This window comes from Lipotes vexillifer, unplaced genomic scaffold (assembly GCF_000442215.2).
Source record: "Lipotes vexillifer unplaced genomic scaffold, Lipotes_vexillifer_v1.1 scaffold251, whole genome shotgun sequence".
NCBI classification, from domain to species: Eukaryota; Metazoa; Chordata; class Mammalia; order Artiodactyla; family Lipotidae; genus Lipotes; species Lipotes vexillifer.
The window spans coordinates 2,916,780-2,938,327 of record NW_006770868.1 but is presented as its reverse complement, the minus strand read 5'-3'; the positions used below and the strand labels follow the sequence as shown (position 1 = coordinate 2,938,327).

General features: G+C 41.4%; 1 protein-coding gene and 1 non-coding gene across 2 annotated transcripts in view; both read left to right on the top strand.

Annotated features, from left to right (window-relative positions):
- Window positions 1-17,020, top strand: part of ARFGEF2 (ARF guanine nucleotide exchange factor 2) — a 100,890-nt gene extending 83,870 nt beyond the window's left edge. The window contains exons 32-39 of the mRNA XM_007446397.1: window positions 33-171; window positions 280-334; window positions 1,749-1,863; window positions 4,890-5,020; window positions 8,836-9,004; window positions 10,638-10,776; window positions 12,649-12,766; window positions 13,320-17,020. Coding sequence (XP_007446459.1) covers window positions 33-171; window positions 280-334; window positions 1,749-1,863; window positions 4,890-5,020; window positions 8,836-9,004; window positions 10,638-10,776; window positions 12,649-12,766; window positions 13,320-13,496 — 1,043 coding nt within the window. The 3' untranslated portion in view covers window positions 13,497-17,020. The remainder of the gene's footprint in view (window positions 1-32; window positions 172-279; window positions 335-1,748; window positions 1,864-4,889; window positions 5,021-8,835; window positions 9,005-10,637; window positions 10,777-12,648; window positions 12,767-13,319) is intronic.
- On the top strand, window positions 9,864-9,936 carry TRNAR-UCU (transfer RNA arginine (anticodon UCU)). Its single transcript has one exon. It is a non-coding gene; the product is annotated as a tRNA-Arg (tRNA).
- Window positions 17,021-21,548: the final 4,528 nt, after the last annotated feature.

Genomic DNA, 21,548 nt, shown 5'->3' with positions numbered 1-21,548 from the left:
TGAAGTTTAATGATAGATGTTTTATTTTGCAGATAATGAGCAATTGGCTCGATCAGGTACAAATTGCTTAGAAAACTTAGTAATATCCAATGGAGAGAAATTCAGTTCTGACGTCTGGGACAAAACATGCAATTGTATGTTGGATATTTTCAAAACAACCATCCCACATGTGTAAGTGTTAATGTGATTACTGCTGTTTATTTCTACTTTCAGTGGTTATTTTAAAGCTTCGGGTTGCCCTTCACATTGATTGATTTCCTTCTCTTGCATTCCCTTTAGTTTGCTGACATGGAGACCTGTAGGAATGGAGGAAGATCCATCAGAAAAACATTTGGTAGGATTTTTTTTTCAGTTGTCTTTTCTCTGATCACATGTTACGGTAAAAAATTAAGCAGCCCAAAGGGTTTGTGCTTTTCTGATGGGAAGTGAGTAGAAAAGGTTATAAGAGCTAAACACTATGTATGTTCATTAAAATATTTTTTAGAAAGTACAGAAAAGTATTAAGGAAATAAGTCACTTCACTCAATAAAAACCACAAAACACGTCTAGTTTTCTTATTTATGTGACTGAGCACGCACAGCCCACATGCTTGCAATTTGGGCTCACTTTGTACATAATGTGTTACTTAACACCACTGTGGGCATTTTTCCATGTTCCTTTTTTTGGGGGGGCCCTCTGCGTGGCATATGGGAGCTTAGTTCCCTGACCTGGGTTTGAACCCACGCCCACTGCATTGGAAGTGTCGCATCTTTACCACTGGACCCCCAGAGAAGTCCCTCCATATTCTTAAATATTCTCTGAGAACAGCGTCTTCAGTGGCTGCACATTATTGTAATTTATTTAACGAATTTTCCCCTGTTGGACACTCGTCAGTTCTGATGTTTCACTGTTACAAAGATTGCTTTGGTGTCATTATCCTTATTTATTGCCCTCCTACGTAAGGAGCACTTTCCTCTCCACCAATGAAATAGTAGTTTTTATTTTTTGTGTAAGGCCCCATAAAAGAGTTCTAATTCAAGTGTCACTTTAAAATACTTTGGTTTGGGCTTCCCTGGTGGCGCAGTGGTTGGGAGTCCGCCTGCCGATGTAGGGGACGCGGGTTCGTGCCGCGGTCCGGGAGGATCCCACATGCCGTGGAGCAGCTGGGCCCGTGAGCCATGGCCGCTGCGCCTGTGCGTCCGGAGCCTGTGCTCTGCAACGGGAGAGGCCACAACAGTGAGAGGCCCACGTACTGAAAAATAAATAAATAAATAAATAAATAAATAAAATACTTTGGTTTACAAGGGGGTTTGTCTAATTAGCTTCTATTTCCAAGTACCTATAAAGCCATTAGATTTTAAAAGGCATTTGGGATATATCGACTTAAAAATGAAGCACAATATATAAACATTCTGTTTTTTAACTTTCTACTGTCAACTTAAAAGAAAAAAAAAGCTTAGCTACCATGCTTGTTTATTTTTGAACTTGAGCTCATTAAAAATTTGTCACACTCATCATGAACTCACAGTATGTAGAGAAATGCCGTCTAAGTTGGAATCAGAAAATGTGAAATTTTAATGGGAGGGAGAAGTAATTGAAATTTGTAATCTTTCCCATGCAGCCTCTGAGAAGTGCTACTTTTATACTTCAAGCTGAGCAAGACACAGATTCAAGTTGGGCCAGCAGTGTTAAAACAGGCTCATCTCTGCCCAGGTACTGAATTGTGGACTGAGAAATGAACGTTGTGTTTCTCTCCGGTTTACTTCTAGGATGTGGATCTGGACCGCCAGTCTTTAAGCAGTATAGATAAAAATGCCTCTGAGAGAGGCCAGAGCCAACTCTCTAACCCAACCGATGACAGCTGGAAAGCTAGACCGTATGCAAGTAAGACCACTTTCTTGTTTTTGTATTTATTTATTTATTTATTTATTTATTTATTTATTTATTTATTTATTTATTTATTTTAAATAGGTAACATGTTTACATGATTCAAATATTCAGAAGGTGCAGAAAGGTAAACAGGATATAAGCCTTTCTTCACCCCTGGGCGTCAGTCTGCCTGTCCCTTCCCTCATGGCAGCCAGTGTCACCAGTTTCTTATATACCTTTCTAGAGACATTTTGCTCATATGCAAGCAAATGCATATTCACATACACAAGTATATAATATGTATCTATGTTTATATATGAATTCTCCACGCCTTTTTATACAAATTATAGAATACTGTGCATTATTCTTTTTTCACTTAATATAGCTTATAGATCATTCAAAATCAGTACCTAAAGTGCTTTCACACTCTTTTGTACTATTGTGTACATTGCCCCAGGTTGTAGATGTGCTATTATTTGCTTAATTCGGTTCCTACCTGGACATTTCTGTTATTCCCAGTCTTTTTCTGTTATAAACAGTACTGCATTGAATCACCTAATACATGTGTTATTTGTGAGTTTATCTGTATGGTAAATTCCCAGAAAAAAAGATTGCTAGGTTAAAAGAGAAAGTGCACTTGCTATTTTGATAGATAATTCCACACTGCTGCCTATTAAGGTTGTACCTATTTACGTGATCTCTGGGAATACGTAGGTGATATTTGGTATCTTTTGAGTAGTTTTAATTTGCAGTTTTCTAATTATGAGTGAAATTGAGCAGTTTTTCATGTGTTTAAGAACAATTTCTATGAGCTATCTATTCATAATCTTTGTTCATTTTGTATTGATTGTTGTCTTTTTATTGGTTTGGGTTGGGGGGCTCTTTATGTCTTAGATATCCCTTTTCTGGATATGAGTTTCAAATTACTTTTACTAATTTCTCTCTTAATGTTGCTTATGGTGTGTTTCCCTGTCTGTCATTTAAACAAATAGGTTTAGCAGTTGCTCTCAGCCAGGCACAGCACTGTGTGTCCCATGTGTGTGCTCTCCCGTGATCCTTATGCTTGCCCTTTGAGGCGGTACTGTTTTACATTTGAGTGAACTGGGCCTTAGATGACATGACTTGCCAATATGTAGTAGAGTCGGGATTCAGACCCTTTTGGCTGACTGAGAAATTGGAACTTTTCAGGTATTAGTCTGGTCTTCTTAAACTTGTGGTCCCCATTATTTTTCTTCATAGCAGTTTCAGCCTCTTCTCAACATGCCAGTTTGTAGGTGTTCACAGTGACATTAAACTTCTGAAGCAGCACATTAGACAAAGCCCGGTGTGGTCACTGTTACCTTTTGAAGGCACAAAAAATATGGAATCCATTCAGGAGGTGCCATGTTGGAGACTGACGGGCTGCTCCTCTGTGTCTGCAGCATAGCCAGTGTCTCTCCAGTGTCCAGGGAGAGAAGCTGTTTCCTCATCAGCCCCAGATAAAGGGGTTGGCTTGTGTGGGAGGGGCAAGTGGACATTTCTTTAAATGGAACAACTGAGTGCAGCAAGATGTTTATGCTCTAAGAGATGCCTGGGGCTTGAGACCCCTGCCATTCCTCCAAGGAACAGTGATTTGTTTCTCCCAGGCTCCCATCTCAGCCTCCCTTCTGGGCATGAGCTCAGTGAATAGAGCAGCAGGCAGAATCTCTTACACCACTTGTATTGTTTTTTTTCTTTTTCTTTTTGGTCCAAGATGGTGTCATTGAATTGGCATATGTTAAATGTAAGTCTGTTACAATTCCACTGTATACTTTTTCAATTTAAACTAACTCTGGGGACTTCCTGGTGGTCCAATGGTTAAGACCCTGCCTTTCCACTGCAGGGGCCATGGGTTCAGCCCCTGGTCAGGGAACTAAGATCCCACATGCCCTACGGTGCGGCCAAAAAAAAAACTGATTCTGCGTGGAGAATTTTTATATGCATATATATAATTTCACAGTCGCTTTCAAAAGCTTGAAGATGACCCAACTCCTTGTTTTTATTTAATGTTTATTTAATATTTTCAACATTCTGATTCTTTAACAAGTTGAAAAGGAAGCTCTACTTTTACTGTAGTCAAATCAGACAACTTTGTAAGTGCCAGACATGGGCTGTCCCTGAGCCCAGGGATTGAGAAGATGAGACATTAGTCAGAGTCTAATCAGTAGGCAGAAACCACACTGATAATTTGAACAGGGAAAATTCTACATAAAGAATTGTTAAAAAAAAAATAAATGAAAATTTTAAAAAATAAATTTAAAAAAATTTTTTAAAAAAAGAATTGTTAACTAGTCAAAGAGGGCTAACCACTGAAAGAAGTAGGAGAAGACTGAGGGATGTGGAAGCAGAAAATGCGGGAAGCAGCTACTACTTCCAGGGCAGACAGAAAGTGATCCAGGAACTAAGAGCTTAAATAAGCCGCAACCTCCTCCCCCTCCCCCCCACCCCCGCCCCGTTTTATTTCTGGTGAGGGAGGGATAACCCGGGAACTAAGAGCTTAAATAAGCCGCACCCCCCTCCCCCCCCCCCCCACCCCCGCCCCTCAAGGCAGATTCAGCCCTTTGGAGAGTCGGCTCCGGCTACCGCAGGAACCTGTAGCCTCCTGTGGATAGAGCACAGTCCAGAGCTGGTCTGTAGGAGTGACCCTTCAGGCAGCAGAAAAACGTGCCAGAGGACATGGGACCTGCATCGCTGACTCCCTCCCCGTCTTCAGGTCTTTGCTCAGGGAGCTCATTTTCAGAGAGAACCTTTCCTGACCAGCTTGTTTAAACGTGCATCCCCACTTTGACACCATCCCTACCATATCCCCATCCCTGCCTGATGTCCTCATTGTTTAACGTACTACATCTTAACTTAAGTAGCTTGTTTACTGTCTGTCTCTGCCACGGGAGCAGGGATTTTTGTCCAGCTTATTCACTGTTTATGCCGCAGCATCAAGAACCATGCCTGGCACATAGTCAGAGCTCAGTGAATTCAGTACTGGCTGAATCATTATTAGGGTTAATCTTTATCATCTAATATAGATCAGAAACTGTTTGCCAGCCTCCTCATCAAGTGCGTGGTCCAGTTGGAATTGATACAGACCATTGACAACATCGTGTTCTACCCTGCAACGAGCAAAAAGGAAGATGCAGAGCACATGGTTGCTGCCCAGGTGAGAGTGGCCTGAAGAAGGGCATCTGAGGGGAGGTTGTTCAGATGCAGTGGTGTGCTGGAGCCTGGTGAGACTGGCTTGCAAGAGCCCAGCATGCTCATTCCTCCCAGGCCCATGTTCAGTGACAGGGTACTAGTAACTTAAAATTGGCCACGATAGGAGTATTTACACCACTGAAATCACCGAACGCTAAAACTCAGGCATTTTCTCCCCGCACCCTCACCGAGAGCCAGTTTACCAGCATACTGCTACTCAGACTCCATCCCCCACCTTGGTGCTTCAAAAAAAATGTGTTATTAATCACAGGGACTATTCCTTATAATTGATACACAGTTTAACCATGAATCACCGAGAGGGAAAATATGTGGATAAAGGTACCAATTTTTCCTTCAGGAAGTGCACTTTTTTGTTTTCTTTGTGCAACCTTTTATATATATGGTTTGCTTGTAAACAGAATTTGGTGTCCAAAAGTTGGACAGTAACCTTACACCATGGGTTGCAAACTTAAGTGCTTCAGGGGCTGAGAGATGCTGTGAGTGCGGGCACCAGGCTGGGTGGGACAATGGGAACCACCGAGCTTGAGGCCCGCCAGAGCCCAGCCACCTCCAGCTCCAGGGGCAAGTTGCTGTCAGGTGGGTCAAGGCTGGGATGGTCTTCCAATTTTTCAAGAGGAGTCCGAAATCAAGATTTTTCTCATATAGGGCATCTCTTGTTTATTAAATACTATAATTATGGATCAACAAAATACATCTGTTGGCCAGATCCAGCACAAAGGCTGTCCTTTTTTGGTTTTTGGTTTTATTTTTTAAGTATACAATTCAGTGGCTTTAGTATATTCACAGAGTTGTGCAAATATCCCCACTGTCTAATTCCAGAATATTCTTTTAACATCTTTATTAGAGTATAATTGCTTTACATTGTTGTGTTAGTTGCTGCTGTATAACAAAGTGAATCAGCTGTACATATACGTATATACATATGTCCCCATATCCCCTCCCTCTTGCGTCTCCCTCCCACCCTCCCTATCCCACCCCTCCAGGTGGTCAGAAAGCACTGAGCTGATCTCCCTTTGCTATGCGGCTGATTCCCACTAGCTATCTATTTTACATTTGGTAGTGTATATATATCCATGCCACTCTCTCACTTCGTCTCAGCTTACCCTTCCCCCTCCCCATGTCCTCAAGTCCATTCTCTATGTCTACACCAGAATATTTTTACCACTGCAAAAGGGGACGCCCTAACCAACATGGGGAGTGTCACTCCCCACTCCCTCCTTGCCCCAGCCCTAGCAACCATTAATGTATTTTCTGTCTTTATGTATTTGTCTGATTCCGGATATTTCATATTACTGAAATCATATGATATGTGAGCTTTTGTGCCTGGCCTCTTAGCGTAATGTTTTCCAGGTTCATCCATATTGTGGCATGTATCGGTACTTCATTTTTATATATGGCTGAATAATATTCCATTGTATGGCTGTACCACATTTTGTTTATCCATTCATCAGTTGATGGACATTTGGGTTGTGTCCATTGTCTGGCTATTATGAATAACGCTGCAGTGAACATTTTTATACAAATTTTAATGTGCACATAAGTTTTTAATTCTCTTCAGTATATACCTAGGATTGGAATTGCTGGGTCATATGGTAACTCAGTGTTTACCTTTTTTGAGGAATTGCCAGACTGTTTTCCAGAGCAGCTAGACTATTTTACGTTCCCATCAGCAATGTATGAAGGTTCCAATTTCTTCACATCCTCACCAGTGGTTGTTATTGTCTTTTTTTTTTTTAATTATTATAACCATCCCAGTGTGTGTGAAGTAATATCTCTTTGTGGTTTTGATTTCCATTTCCCTAATGACTAATGATGTAGAGCATCTTTTGTGCTTGTTGGCCATTTGTATATCTTTGGAGAAATGTCTTTTCAAATCCTTTGCCCAGTTTTAAGTTGGGTTATTTATTTTTCTATCATTGAATTGTAAGAGTTTTTTGTTTGTGTTGTTTTTTTTGGTGGTACGTGGGCCTCTCACTGCCGTGGCCTCTCCCGTTGCGGAGCACAGGCTCCGGACGCGCAGGCTCAGCGGCCATGGCTCATGGGCCCAGCCGCTCCGCAGCATGTGGGATCCTCCCAGACCGGGGCACGAACCCACGTGCCCTGCATCGGCAGGTGGACTCTCAACCACTGCGCCACCAGGGAAGCCCAAGAGTTTTTATATATTCTAGTTATTAGTCTCTTATCAGATAGATGTATGATTTGACCTGTTTTCTCCCATTTTGTACATTGTCTTTTCAATTTCTTTATGGTGTCCTTTGAAGCACAAAAGTTTTTAATTTTGATAAAGTCCAAGTTACTATTTTTTCTTTAGTTACTTGTACTTTTAAAATTATTTCTAAGAAAGCATTGCCTAATTCAAGGTCACAAAGATTTAGGCCTACATTTTCTTTTAAGAGTTTCATAATTTTAGCTCTTATATTTAGGTCTTTGATCCATTTTTGAGTTTATTTATGTATATGATGGGAGATAGGGGGTCCGCCTTCATTCTTTTGCATGTAGATGTTTAATTATCCCAGCACCATTTGATGTAAAGACTGTTTTTTCCCCACTGAATTGTTCTGATAGCCATGTTGGAAATCTCTTGACCATAAATATGAGGATTTATTTCTGGATTCTCAGTACTGTTCCACTGATCTATGTCTCTCTTTATGCCAGTACCACACTGTCTTGATTACTGTAGTTTTGTATTAAGTTTTGAAATAGGGAAGTATGAGTCTTCCAACTTTGTGCTTCTTTTTTCAAGACTGTTTTGGCTATTCCATGTCATTTACATCTCCATATGAATTTTAGGATCAGCTTGTCAATTCCTGCAAAGATGTCAGTTGGAATTTTGATAAGGATTACATTGAATTTATAAATCAATTTGGGGAGTATTGCAAACTCTGCCCTTTTGTAACCTCTGGCTTCTAGGGAGGGTTGTGTGTCTATTCCTAGAGGGCTCAACAAATATAAAATCCTTAATTATGGGGGTTTCCCTGGTGGCGCAGTGGTTGAGAGTCCGCCTGCCGATGCAGGGGACACAGGTTCGTGCCCCGGTCCAGGAGGATCCCACATGCTGCGGAGCGGCTGGGCCCATGAGCCATGGCCGCTGAGCCTGCGCGTCCAGAGCCTGTGCTCCACAACGGGAGAGGCCACAACAGTGAGAGGCCCGCGTACCGCAAAAAAAAAAAAAAAAATCCTTAATTATGTCTAATAATCCCTAATTATTTTAGGCAACATGTTCAATAAAAATTTCTAGCATTCCATACCTATTTCTATGGTTTTTCCCTTCACATTTGAAAACACAGTTGTCAATCTTATTAAAGTTCATTAATCACCTGATGAGGCTAAAGATTCCACTTGGGCTTTGCTTAACAATTTCTTTCTTTCAGTGAGTATGTTGTGAGACTCACACCTTCTATCACGTGCACTACAGTTTGATTTTCTCATTTTCCAATTTCTTTATAAAATAAAAAGAGGACAGTGCAATCCTGTAGTGAAATAATTGGAGAAGTACACACTCCTGTTCATGCAATGAAGGCAGTACTGACAAAACTGAAACTCTGGCCAGCAAAGCCTGCCATCATGCAAGAGTTCAGCATATTCTTTCACCAGCCAGTGAGCAGAGTCTAAATGGAAAACATTTCAGGGTATTGAGGAATGAAGTGTACCTTATAGAGAGGAGGACTTCTGGAGAGTTACTATGATCTCTGTCTGATACCACAGTGTCCAAAACCATTCCATCTTCTTTACTTAGCTCTCTTATCCTCCCCTCTCTAGCAAGACACGCTGGATGCAGATATCCATATAGAGACAGAGGACCAGGGCATGTATAAGTGCATGTCTTCCCAGCACCTCTTCAAGCTCTTAGACTGCTTGCAGGAGTCCCATTCATTCTCAAAGGCCTTCAACTCCAATTATGAGCAACGGACTGTCCTATGGCGAGCAGGTAAGGGAGGAAGCATAGCAGATGGGACAGGTGGTCACACTGGTCACTGTCCTAAAACATTAAAGCCTTTGGAAAATTCCTGGCATGGTACACACAGCTGGAATAACTTACCAGATATTTCATGCTTGAGGGAGAGAGAAGGGAAATTTCATCCTAGTACCAGGAATATTGTCTGGCACACGGGAGACTCTCAGTAAGTATTTGATGGAAAAATGAATTGGAAGAGTTTAATTGATCTAGCAAGGGCAAGAAATTTTACATTAGGTTAAGATTGTACAGTTAGGGACTTCCCTGGTGGTCCAGTGGCTAAGCCTCCGCACTCCCAATGCAGGGGGCCCAGGTTCAATCCCTGGTTGGGGAACTAGATCCCACATGCATGCTGCAACTAAGAGTCTGCATGCCACAACTGAGAAGCCCACATGCCACAACTAAAAGGTTCCACATGCCTCAACTAAGACCCAGCGCAGCCTAAATAAATAAATAAATGTATGTAAAGTTAAGTATGATGATATAAAAAGTGTGGTCATCTAGGAGCAACAAAAGTATTCATACATTTTTTTGAGGCTTTTAGGGGTTTTCTCTCCCACCTATACAAATAAATATATAAATCCTGGAAGTGAGTGATATGTGTGTGCGTGTAGACACACATGTATGTGCAGGGGTGATGGTAGAAGTCTCATTTTGTGAACTGTGTACAAAAGTGATACTTTATATAATTCTTGTATTGTTACCAATTACTTGAATTTTCCACCCAAATGCCTTTTTTAATCCATAATTTTAAAATGTCATTTTTCTCTAGAGCTTTAAACTATCTAGGTATTTTATGTCTTTGCCTATAATAAGATTTTGCTTAGGGACTTCCCTGGTGGTCCAGTGGTTAGGACTCTGCATTTCTGCTGCAGGGGGCACAGGCTCGATCCCTGGTCAGGGAACTAAGATCCCACATGCTGCGTGGCACAGCCAAAAAAAAAAAAAAAAAAAAGATTTTGCTTATAAGAGTGGTTTACACATCTCTGTGGCAGATTGGTATTGCTTTGTTTAAGAAAACTGTTCTTCAGGGATGAGATACAGAGGAAAGGATACTTATGGAAGATTGTTCTGGCTGATGTGTGTGGGATGGATTGGCAGAGGGAGAAGAGATGACAGAGACGCACTGAGGAGCTATTTCAGGAACTGCTGTGCAGTTTTCATCTAGGGCAGTGGTCCTTATTTTCAAATGATAAAATGCTCTAATGGAGGGTCTAATTTGGAAGGGTAGAAAATTAAAATAATTATCATGTTGGTTCTCAAAACAAAAACAAAACATGTTCTTATATGTGGTTTGTGAAAAAAATCTAGCAAGTCAGAGACATTCTAGAATTCTTAAGAGTTGTTACACTTGAGAAGATGAAATGAATGGCTTCACCAGCCAGTGAGCAGAGTCCGAATGGAGAACAGCTCAGGGTGTTGAGCAAAGTGTATCTTGTGGGGAGGATGAGATGTCAGGGCTGCCTCGTCTGGTATCACAATTGAGCCGTATTAAAAATGTGAGATCTTTCAGTATTTCCTAAAGTAACTCAATTAGTTTCCCACGTGATTTCTCAGCATTACCCTGGAAGTGTGCACTATTTCTATGACTATATCTGATCTCCAGGTTTTAAGGGCAAGTCTAAACCCAACCTTCTAAAACAAGAAACCAGCAGCCTGGCCTGTTGTTTGAGGATCCTGTTTCGAATGTATGTCGATGAGAACCGCAGGGATTCCTGGAAAGAAATACAGCAGCGACTTTTAACGTAAGAAGAATGATTTCTGATTAAATTTCTTACCTGTAATACACAGATGCTTCATAACAATACTGTGATTTGAAAAGAGTAGGAGAAAAATACCTATATGCTGACACCCTCACCAACTGTTTTCCTTTTTGTTTTTTCATCCTATCTGGTTCTTCTGTTTCACTTTTCTTAATGCCCTGAAGAGGGCAGGGCCTCATTTCTTCCATTCAACGTTGTTTAAAGCACAGAAACATAGGCAGGGAAAAGTGCTCTGGGCTCAGAGTCATCCAGCCTGGATTGAAGTCCTGACTGGGTCCTCTTTAGAGCACTGTCAGCTCTAACATCCCACCATTCCTTCTTCCCAAGAGGAACATATTAGAATCGTGTGGGTACCAGGATGTACTTACTTTGTGTGGAAATGCAGCAGTGGGCCAGCAGTGGATGGCATTGAGAGAGCCCCCTGCAAAGAGCTAGATCTTTGCCACCCAGTTTCTTGGGCAACTGTGAGCAAGATGCTGTGTCTAAGCCCCCTTTCGCTCCTTTAAGATTTGAAAACATTAACATGCAGTGCTGGCAAACATGAGATAAAGACACTCACTCTCCAATTTCTGGAAATCGGGGCATTATATATATATCAAGAGCCTTAAAGGGTTCAGTCTCTTTCTTTGACTCAGTAATCCACTGTTAGGGAATCAGGATTCCCACACAGAACATTCATTGCAGACTTACTTATAAAGAGAAAACACTTAAAGCAGCTCAACTGTGGAATGGATAACTACATTGTGGTATATCCTATGATAGAATATTATGCAGCCTTTAAAAATGAAGTTTTGGGGAGTTCCCTGGTAGCCTAGTGGTTAGGATTCCGGGCTTTCACTGTCGTGGCCCAGGTTCAATCCCTGGTCAGTGAACTGAGATCCCACAAGCTGCACAGCGTGGCCCCCAAAAAATAAAACTTTTTTTAAAATGAAGTTTTTAAAAAATAATTTTCCTTGATGTGGGAACATGCTCATAATACAAGTTTCACCACAAAAAAGCAGGATGTAAAACCATATATACTTGTGATTTTTCAGTAATGTTTTTTAAAAGTCACAGACAAAAAAACTGGAATATTTCCTATTCCAGAATATAGTTATGTGTCTCTTAGGATGACGGAATTATGGGAATTTTTTTCTCTTCTATAATTTTTTGCACTTTTCAGTCGTCTTGCAATGAGAATATATGACAAGTCATAAACTGGAAAATGATTTAATTAAAGAGGACATCAGCAGCTCATTTCAATTTACATCAAGCCCAAAAGAGAACTACCTACATAGTCTCATAAAGTTTCTCTGAAGGAGATACATAAATGTTTTTAGCACAACATGTTTTAAAAATAGCCGTTGTGTGCGATGTGGGAAAAGAAAGACAGTTCATGGTTAACTGTGGGTAACAGGCTCTTGTGCTGATTGTGCTGCAAACCCTGATTGAGCCACGTGCCAGGCCTGCGCTGGACTAACATTTAATGTACTTGCTTCATTTCATCTTCACAGCAGCCCCTTGAGTTTGGTACAGTTATTTATTCCCATTTTACAGCTGAGCAAACTGAGGCTCAGGGATTTGTTCAAGATGGCACAGCCAGAGCAGGTGTTCACTAAATACTCATTGCAAGAATAAAGAGTGCTTGGGACTTCCCTGACGGTCCAGTGGTTAAGACTCCATGCTTCCAGCAGGGGCCATGGGATCAGTCACTGGTTGGGGAACTAAGATCCCACATGCTGCACAGCGCAGCCAAAAGATTTTTTTTAAATAAATGACTAATAAAAGAATATAGAGTTCTTCACTCCAGTGAAATGTGAGATGTTCCCCTTTTATTTGACATCGCCCCCGACAACCCTGCTCTGATTCTTCTAGTGTGTGCAGTGAGGCGCTGGCCTATTTCATCACGGTGAACTCTGAAAGCCATCGGGAGGCGTGGACAAGTCTCCTGTTGTTACTTCTAACAAAAACCCTCAAAATAAACGATGAAAAGGTATAAACAAGTAATGTCTCCACAGGGATTTGGGTTGGCTTTTCATTGAGACTTTGAAGTAACTACTTTCCTCATTCTTCCAAGGATGGTTACATAACTAGCACCATTCTAGATGCATCAGAGAGAAGTTAATTAATTACAAACAATGGGCGCCTGGGGTTATTGGGGCTTTTTCTCTCAAAGAGCCCCAGTGGAGAAAGGCTGAAGTTGAAGCCAGGCAGGTTGCTGTTAAACAGCTACCGTGATTTTCAGTGTGGCTTTGTTGGAAGGGAGGGTTGAGATTGTGAAACACTGGTTTAGAACTGGAAACTTGATTTACTAAAATGAAAGTTGACTTTGGTAGCAAGGTTGTCCCCAAATAGTTTGTGTTAGGAGTTAAATATAATTAAAAGAAGTTTTAATTTACAAATTTTTTGCACCTACTTTCTAATAGCCAGAGAAAACACCAATATTATTTGCAAGAAGTTCCAGGGTGAGATGAATACTTTTGAAAAATTAGTGCCAAAAAATAGTTCCATGTCTAATTTTCTCTCTCTGTTTCTCCCACCTCAAGTTTAAAGCACATGCTTCAATGTACTACCCCTACTTGTGTGAAATTATGCAGTTTGACCTGATTCCTGAGCTCCGAGCAGTTCTGCGGAAGTTCTTCCTAAGGATAGGTGTTGTGTATAAGATATGGATTCCAGAAGAGCCATCCCAGGTACCAGGGACCCTGTCACCAGTATGGTAGCCCTGGCCCCTCCGGGCCACTGCTGCAGCTCTGCAGCACTGTCACCACGCCGCGTCTGCCTGGCATATCTCGGGAAGGGTCAGACCGTAGAAAGTCGGCATCCTGGAGCTCAGCGTGGCCTGGATAAAGATGGTTCCATCAGAGTCCCCGACTGAGGCATTGTGGTATTTCCCTAGACAGTTGCGCACCCAGTTAACACAGTAGGTGGGGAGTCTGTCTCATCCCTGTCATTCCACTTTACCGATTGAACTGCCTGTCACATCTGTCATTGCACTTGCTGTCATTCTCAAGCAAAGTCCCACGATTGGCTGTAGATGTTCTGTCAGAGGAAGTCGCTCTCCTTGAAGATACTGAGCATAGCTGTATAGGTTCGTGATTATTAGAGAGTATGTTAATAAAATTTCTTGTAACGGCTAAGTGCCACCTAAAATATGCTGGGATCTTTTGTTGTTTGAGTGTGCTAGAGAAGTTTGAGTGTTTTTGTCAGTTGTGAGTCAACTGTAGTTATATTAGTTTGGGGAAAGGTAGGGGGAAAAGGGTTGGGTTTTTTGGGGTTTTTTTTTCTGTTTCGGTTTTTAACGTCTGGGTGATTTTTAAAGCATTTGACAAAAAAGATATTACTGAGGATTTGATTGAAGGCAGAGTTTAGTAATTAAGTTAGAATTAAGAGCTTGCAAGGTTTAAAAAACAAATGTAGTGCCTCCTGGCTCTCCCTGTTTTAGTAACTGGGGGAGAAAGAGTCTATAGGAAAAAGTCAACAATTGAATGAAGTTGATTAGTCTTCAGTGAAGTAAGTATTTGTGGAGGAGTATTAAACTTTCCAGAATGCATATTGTCCATCTAATATATGAAGTAGTAACAAAAGTGAAGGAGTAATTTAAGAGAGTTACTTTATATCTGAGTAACCCTTTTCTTTGTACCTCGGGATAGTGAGTGTACCAGTGGCTAGTGTCCCTGCTTGGGCACAGTCCCCACGCAAGGTCCCTCCAGAGAGAGGGGCTGGGGGCTCTGCATGAGAAGGGTGGCTCCTGTGAGCCTCCCCCAGCCACGTGTCATGGGCTGAACCCGAACAGACCTGTGCTGTTGTGGGCCAGCACAGCTGACCATAACCTTGGCAGGAGGTGGCCTGTGTTCAGTGCTTCCATTAATTTGAACCAAGGAGCTGAGTTCTTTGGAAGGGTTAGATTCTGGGGTCCCTATCACGTTAATGACGGTGCAATACTCTCAGCTGCAGTAGAACTGAATTCTGGTGCAGCTTGTGTAAAAGCTGGCCGTCTAGGAATACAGCCTGAGGCCTGCAAGCAGATTTGGGAGCTGAATTTTATTCTGAGTCAGTGAGAAATAACACAGGCTTCATCTCTGCCCTCTCATCCCCTGCTCACCGAGAGCAGCACTCAGCGTTAGAAGCGTTGCAGAGTTATTAACGCGTGGAGACTGCTCCCTACGCCCTGTAGTCCTGTAAATTGGGTTGTATTGATGTCAACTCTGGTGCCTTAGAAGTTAGTAAGTTGGGAACCTATCTAAACAATTGGATAGTTTTTCTTTAGAGAGAAGGATTTCTGGTGCTTTTGTTTACTAAGAGCCCGATTTCTCACATTTTCTGTGTTCTCACGGCCTTGAGCAATGTTTGGTTTTGGCCAGCAGTAGTACTCTGTCTACTTTCTTCTTTCCTCAAAAGTGTTTTAATTTCTCTACCAAAGAAAAAAAAGAGCAGGTTTAGGTTTTTATGTTATTTACATACATGAGAGAAGAGGGGCTACGGAATTTAGCAGGAAAGGACCTGCTAAATATTTTACTGTGAATGGAAAATGTTAGCACGTTTGACGCCCTGGTCCTGGAATCTGTTACATCTTTACCCTGAAGCATGGACCCCACGCGCTGAGACGTCCTCGCTGGTACCGTGGTGGTCACAGCCTCCGCAAGTCAGCCGTCTCCATTGACGTTTGCACTAAAGGTATAAATGGAGAGCATGCGGGTTTGTTCATACTTAAATTTTCTGTCCAGCTGCGTCCCTAGGTGGAGATTTTTCCTTTCCTTTTGAGGTTCTCATGTGACGTTTTCTTCACTGAATGTGACTGCAAGACTTTGCCCATGTGTTGCTGCCTTCTCTTTCATTTTTGCCCCCTCTCGCAGAGTAGGAAACATGTAAGCGCGTTTTGTCACTTCCCGAAACATTCAGGTTTGAATTTCTTTTCAGCTGTGTTTTTTAAAAGATTCTATATTCTGAATAAGGCATTTGAATTGTACCAGCATAGACCTTTTAGAGACTGGATGTAAAACCATTTAGGGTGATTTTTCTTGTCGGCACAGAGGAAATCCCTTAGTTCAGTAGTAAGCCATTCAACCTAAGTTCTCTTTTGTGATGAATCTACTCTAGCTCACGGTGAACGTGGCTTCTGCCACTCACACACCAGTGAAAGGGGTGTGGTGACCCTGCAGCACTGGGCCCGGGGCCATTCATTCACAGGGTTATGGAGAAGAGCGACACATTTCCAAGGCCTTATTTCTTTCTCAGCATGCTTTAAGTGTTGATTTTTTGTGCTGAGTCTCTGGAGAAGTTTTTGTTTGTTACAGTACTGCTGCTTTGAGCAGTTTTGTTTTTCTTCGTTGTCCTTTAGGGAGATCACCAGCTTTGGCATCTTAACAACAAACGGTGGATGGGAAATTTTATTTCTAATACGCATCTTTAGAGTCAAATACACCTTTTCCCGGTAACTCCTCACATACAAGCAAAGAACATACATAGTGGAAATTGTATAATAATATCTGGAAACAACATTTTCCTCTGAGAGGTGACTTTCGTACAAAATGCAAAAAAAGAAAAACCCTAAACTTTCTCGTCATTCTTTTGTGATTATGGCTATACATTTAGTAGTATTTATAGTTATTAAAGGAACCTGCTGACAAATGCAAGTATGGCCATCTCATTCAGACGTTTGTTGTTATGATGCAAATGGGTATTGGTTTAAATAGAAGCTGGATCCTTAATACTGCATTTTCTGAATTCTGTTTTAGTATTTGTGTTAAAGTAGATATAGCTTGAACTCATGTGAAATCTTGGAGTTTTGCTATTGGCAGCTTTGTAGTTTGGGAAACAAAGAAACCAAAGCTGAATATTTAAAAGAATGACTATATATGGAAATCCTTGCTCTCAAAAAAAGACACTCATCAAAAGTGTAGTTTTTCTCAGTGTTCTAATTTTTAAAAAATTTTATCTGCATATTTGCATCAAATATTTCTTTATGTGCAAATGTATGTTTTACGTCCTTAAAAATGCCTAAAAGTTAGTTAATAGCTTCTTTTGTTTAATCTATACATGATGATTAAGTGCATTTAATATTGGTAATTTAATGAAAAGCATTCCTTGCCCAATGGATGTATACATTTTTGAAAGAATAAGCAGAATTATATAATACGAAATGCTATGTAAAGTTTTCTATGTAAAAATATTATGTATAATACTGTTAAAATAAATATCCCATGCTTTAATCAGGTGGTAAATCAATAAAGTTTTAAAAAGTAAAGCTGCTTTTAATGTAGTAATTAATGTACATCAAGCCATTATTTATATCAAACTTGATAATTATTTCAAGTTTTGGGTTAGTTTGTTCTTGTGGCAGGTATTGGTGGTCAAATTTGGTCTTTATGTTTAACTATTATAATTATTAATGGGAGAATATTAATAGTAAAATTCCCTTCATTCACTTTCCTCCCCCCTGTGAAAGGGAAGAATATCCAGTTATGAGGTCATGAGAAGATTCTTATTTATCTCATTAATTAGTTTGACCCGTGGGTTAGTTCCCAAGAAAGACAGACATCTCCTCCTGCTGGCACTGAAGGCGAGATCGCAGAGGAAGACTCACAGGTAAGCCAAGTGGGCACTGAGCCGGACACGATTCTGAGGTTCACACGGGGAGCTGGCCTAGGAAGACAGTGAGCTCTAACCTTGCCTTTCCTGCCTCCAAGTGCAGAATCCACTCCTGAAATATGTAAAGTTGTAAATCATGATTATATTTAAAATAATCCACTGCTGGGAATTCCCTGGCAATCCAGTGTTTAGGACTCCGCGCTTCCACTGTAGGGGGCATGCGTTTGGTCCCTGGTAGGGGAACTAAGATCCCACGTGCCACGCGGCACGGCCAAAAAAAAAAAAAAAAAAAAAAAAATCCACTGGTGAAATTGACTAATACATGGTCGTCTTTATTAATTCACTGGTATAAAACATCTTTCTCTGGTGCCACATTTCAGGTGCTTCCAGGGCAGAACAAAGGGACAGTGCTTTCTTTTGGAAAAGTTTTCTGAAGTGTCTTTATCTCTTCAGAGCAGATAGTGCCTGAGTTTTATCTAGAGCAGTGGTTTTCAACCTGCTGCCAACCAGTGGTTTTCAGTTCTGCCCCCAGGGAACACAGGGGACACTTGGCAAGGTCTGAAGACATGTTTGGTTGTCACAACGGGGTGGGAGTGGCTGTGCTACTGGCATCTAGTGAGTAGAGGCTAACAAACAGCCCGCCCCCCCGCCCCACAAGAAATAACCCAGCCCCAATGTCAGTAGTGCCAAGGTTGAAACACCCTGAACTAAAGTGACTTCTTTCTTCTGAGTAACAGGGCTCCTTCAGCATGTGTTACAGGACCTAAAAGTCCCTTTGTGGCAGATACTTTCAGCTTTCTTTGGCCTTCCTGTTAAAAATAAAAGTCTCTTCTGCTCGCCCCTATGGAGGGCATGCTGAGGTCACTGGTTAGGGAAGGGCCAGCTCCACCTTATTTCAAGTGCTACTTATTTAAGCTTTTTTTTAAAATTAATTTTTATTGGAGTATAGTTGCTTTACAATGTTGTGTTAGTTTCTACCGTACAGCAAAGTGAATCGGTCATACGTACTCATATATCCCCTCTTTTTTAGATTTCCTTTCCATTTAGGTTACCACAGAGCATTGAGTAGAGTTCCCTGTGCTATACAGTAGGTTCTCATTAGTTATCTGTTTTATGCATAGTAGTGTATGTATGTCAGTCCCAATCTCCCAATTCATCCCACCCCCCCTAAGCATTTTGAAAGGTAATTTTAGCATTATTCTGCATTTGTATCCTGCCAACAGACTGGAACACATTTTAGGCAAAAGTACGTTTCCGTTTTCAGAGGACCAGAGTGGTTCCCCGGAATTTTTGCAAACCTGTGTAACATGCCTGTTGTCCAGTTTAAGAAATCTAAGTTGTCCTTGGGTTAGTGATTTGTATCACATCTTAGGAGCGTCCAGCTCAGTAAATGCAGCTGCATGCCCACAGTGAGAGGAGGAGGGGCAGGGACGGGGACTCCCCAAGGCTTCCAGCAAAAACGATTTCAGTATTTTTTAAAATGCCTATTTCTAGACACGAGCCAAACTTATCTGGTACTCAACTGACGATTGAGCCTCGGAGGATAATTTTATATAATAGTCAATTTTCATCTTTCCCAGAGACTCCCAGTCTTTACATGAAGCTTGTATAGCCTCGTCTCCTCTAACCTAGTTCAGATTTGCCTAAAGAATTTATCTTGATTTATGTCCAAGAAATACCCATATGTTCTAATAAACTACTCATTAGCTTGAGTGAATTTGAGCTTAAATAATGGCATATTGATTTCCTTCTCCAGAGTGCATGGGTTTCTGAGAAAAGCGAAGCACCACACTGTAGGAGAGGCCAGTGGTCAGATCATGGACGCTGGAAGGAAGAATTCTTTTGTTCTGTTTTTTTCATATCTTTTTTTTTTTTGGAGTATAGTTGCTTCACAATATTGTGTTTATACTGTACAGCAAAGTGAATCAGCTATACCTACAATCCCACTACTGGGCATATACCCAGAGAAAACCATAATTCAAAAAGACACATGCACCCCAGTGTTCACTGCAGCAGCTATTTACAGTAGCCAGGATGTGGAAGCAACCTAAATGTCCATCAACAGAGGAATGGATAAAGAAGGTGTGGTACATATATACAATAGAATATTACTCAGCCATAAAAAGGAACAAAATTGGGTCATTTGTAGAGACATGGATGGACCTAGAGACTGTCATATACAGAGTGAAGTAAGAAAGAGAAAAACAAATATCGTATATTAACGCATATATGTCGAATCTGAAAAAATTGCCATAGACAATCTTATTTACAAAGCAGAAATAGAGACACAGATGTAGAGAACAAACATATGGATACCGAGGGGGAAAGTGGGGTGGTGGGATGAACTGGGAGATTGGGATTTACATATATACACTATTGATAGTATATATAAAATAGATAACTAATGAGAACCTATTGTATAGCACAGGAACTCTAGTCAGTGCTCTGTGGTGACCTAAATGAGAAGGAAATCCAAAAAAGAGGAAGAACTCTGTGTAGAAGGATTTGTGCTAACTTTCTGCCCTTTCGGGGTATTAGCACTGAGCAGGCTATCAATGTCATTCATTCATTAACATTAATGGTGTTAATTAACATCATTTTTTAATTTATTATTTTCGGCTGCGTTGGGTCGTTGGGTCTCTGTTGCTGCGCACGGGCTTTCTCTAGTTGCGGCGAGCGGGGGCTACTCTTTGTTGCGGTGCACAGGCTTCTCATTGCAGTGGCTTCTCTTGTTGCGGACCATGGGCTCTAGGTACACAGGCTTCAGTAGCTGTGGCACGCAGGTTCAATAGTTGTGGCTCACGGGCTCTAGAGCGCAGGCTCAGTAGCTGTGGCGCACGGGCTTAGTTGCTCCGCGGCATGTGGGATCTTCCTGGACCAGGGCTCGAACCCGTGTCCCCGGCATTGGCGGGTGGATTCTTAACCACTGCGCCACCAGGGAAATCCGAACATTATTAACATTTATTGATGTTTATGGCACTCCAGACACCTTACTAAGTGCTTTGCCTACAGGAAGTCCTTTAAACCTCACCACAACCATATGATGAAGGTCGCGGCATTAGATGAGGACACTGAGGCCCAAGAGGCCCACCGAGGTGGGGAATCACACCGTTGGAAAGTGGCAGAGCTGGGATTCTGACCCAGACTCTGTCTTCAGAGCACACACACACCAACCACACTGCATCTCACTGCGCCGGTTGATCTGGTGGATGAGATGGGAAACCCAGCAGGGCATCCAGCAGAACACAGTCCTGGTCTCTGAGGAGCTGATATTCCAAGGCCTCTGTTTGTAAGTTGAACTGCTTGGATATTACAAACACCTGAGTTAGAAACAATCATTGTCAGATTTCTTACACTACCTTGGTAGGGCTATACCCTCAGAGCCTTTCCAGACTAGCACAGACATTCAGAAGTCGAGGAAAGGAACGGTGACTGGCAGAGAAGATGTAAGAGGAAGCGAGCAGATGCCGAGGTTGGGCCAGTAAGCGCTTGTGGTTTGTGCCTTCATTTTTCCACTTTAATACACACCTTAAACGTCACCAATTTGTAAATGCTGAAGAGGGTGTGGAGAAAAGGGAACCCTCTTACGTTGTTGGTAGGAATGTAAATTGGTGCAGCCACTATGGAGAACAGTATGGAGGTTCCTTAAAAAACTTAAGACAGAGTTACCATGTGATCCAGCAATCCCACTCCTGGGCATATATCCAGAAAAGACAAAACCTCTAATTCAAAAAGATACATGCACCCACAATGTTCACAGCAGCCCTATTTACAATAGCCAAGACACGGAAGCAACCTAAGTGTCTATCAACAGATGAATGGATAAAGAAGACGTGGGGTGTGTGTGTGTGTGTATATATATAGGAATATTAGCCATAAAAAGGAATGAAATAATGCCATTTGCAGCAACATGGATGAACCTAGAGATTATCATACCAAGTGAAGTAAGTCACACAGAAAAAGGCAAATATCATATGGTATCGCTTATATGTGGAATCTAAAAAAAATTATACAAATGAACTTATTTACAATAGAGAAATAGACTCACAGACATAGAAAACAAACTTACGGTTATCAAAGGGGAAAGGTGGGGAGGGAGGGATAATTTAGGAGTTTGGGATTAACAGATATACACTACTATATGTAAAACAGATAAACAATAAGGACCTACTGTATAACACAGG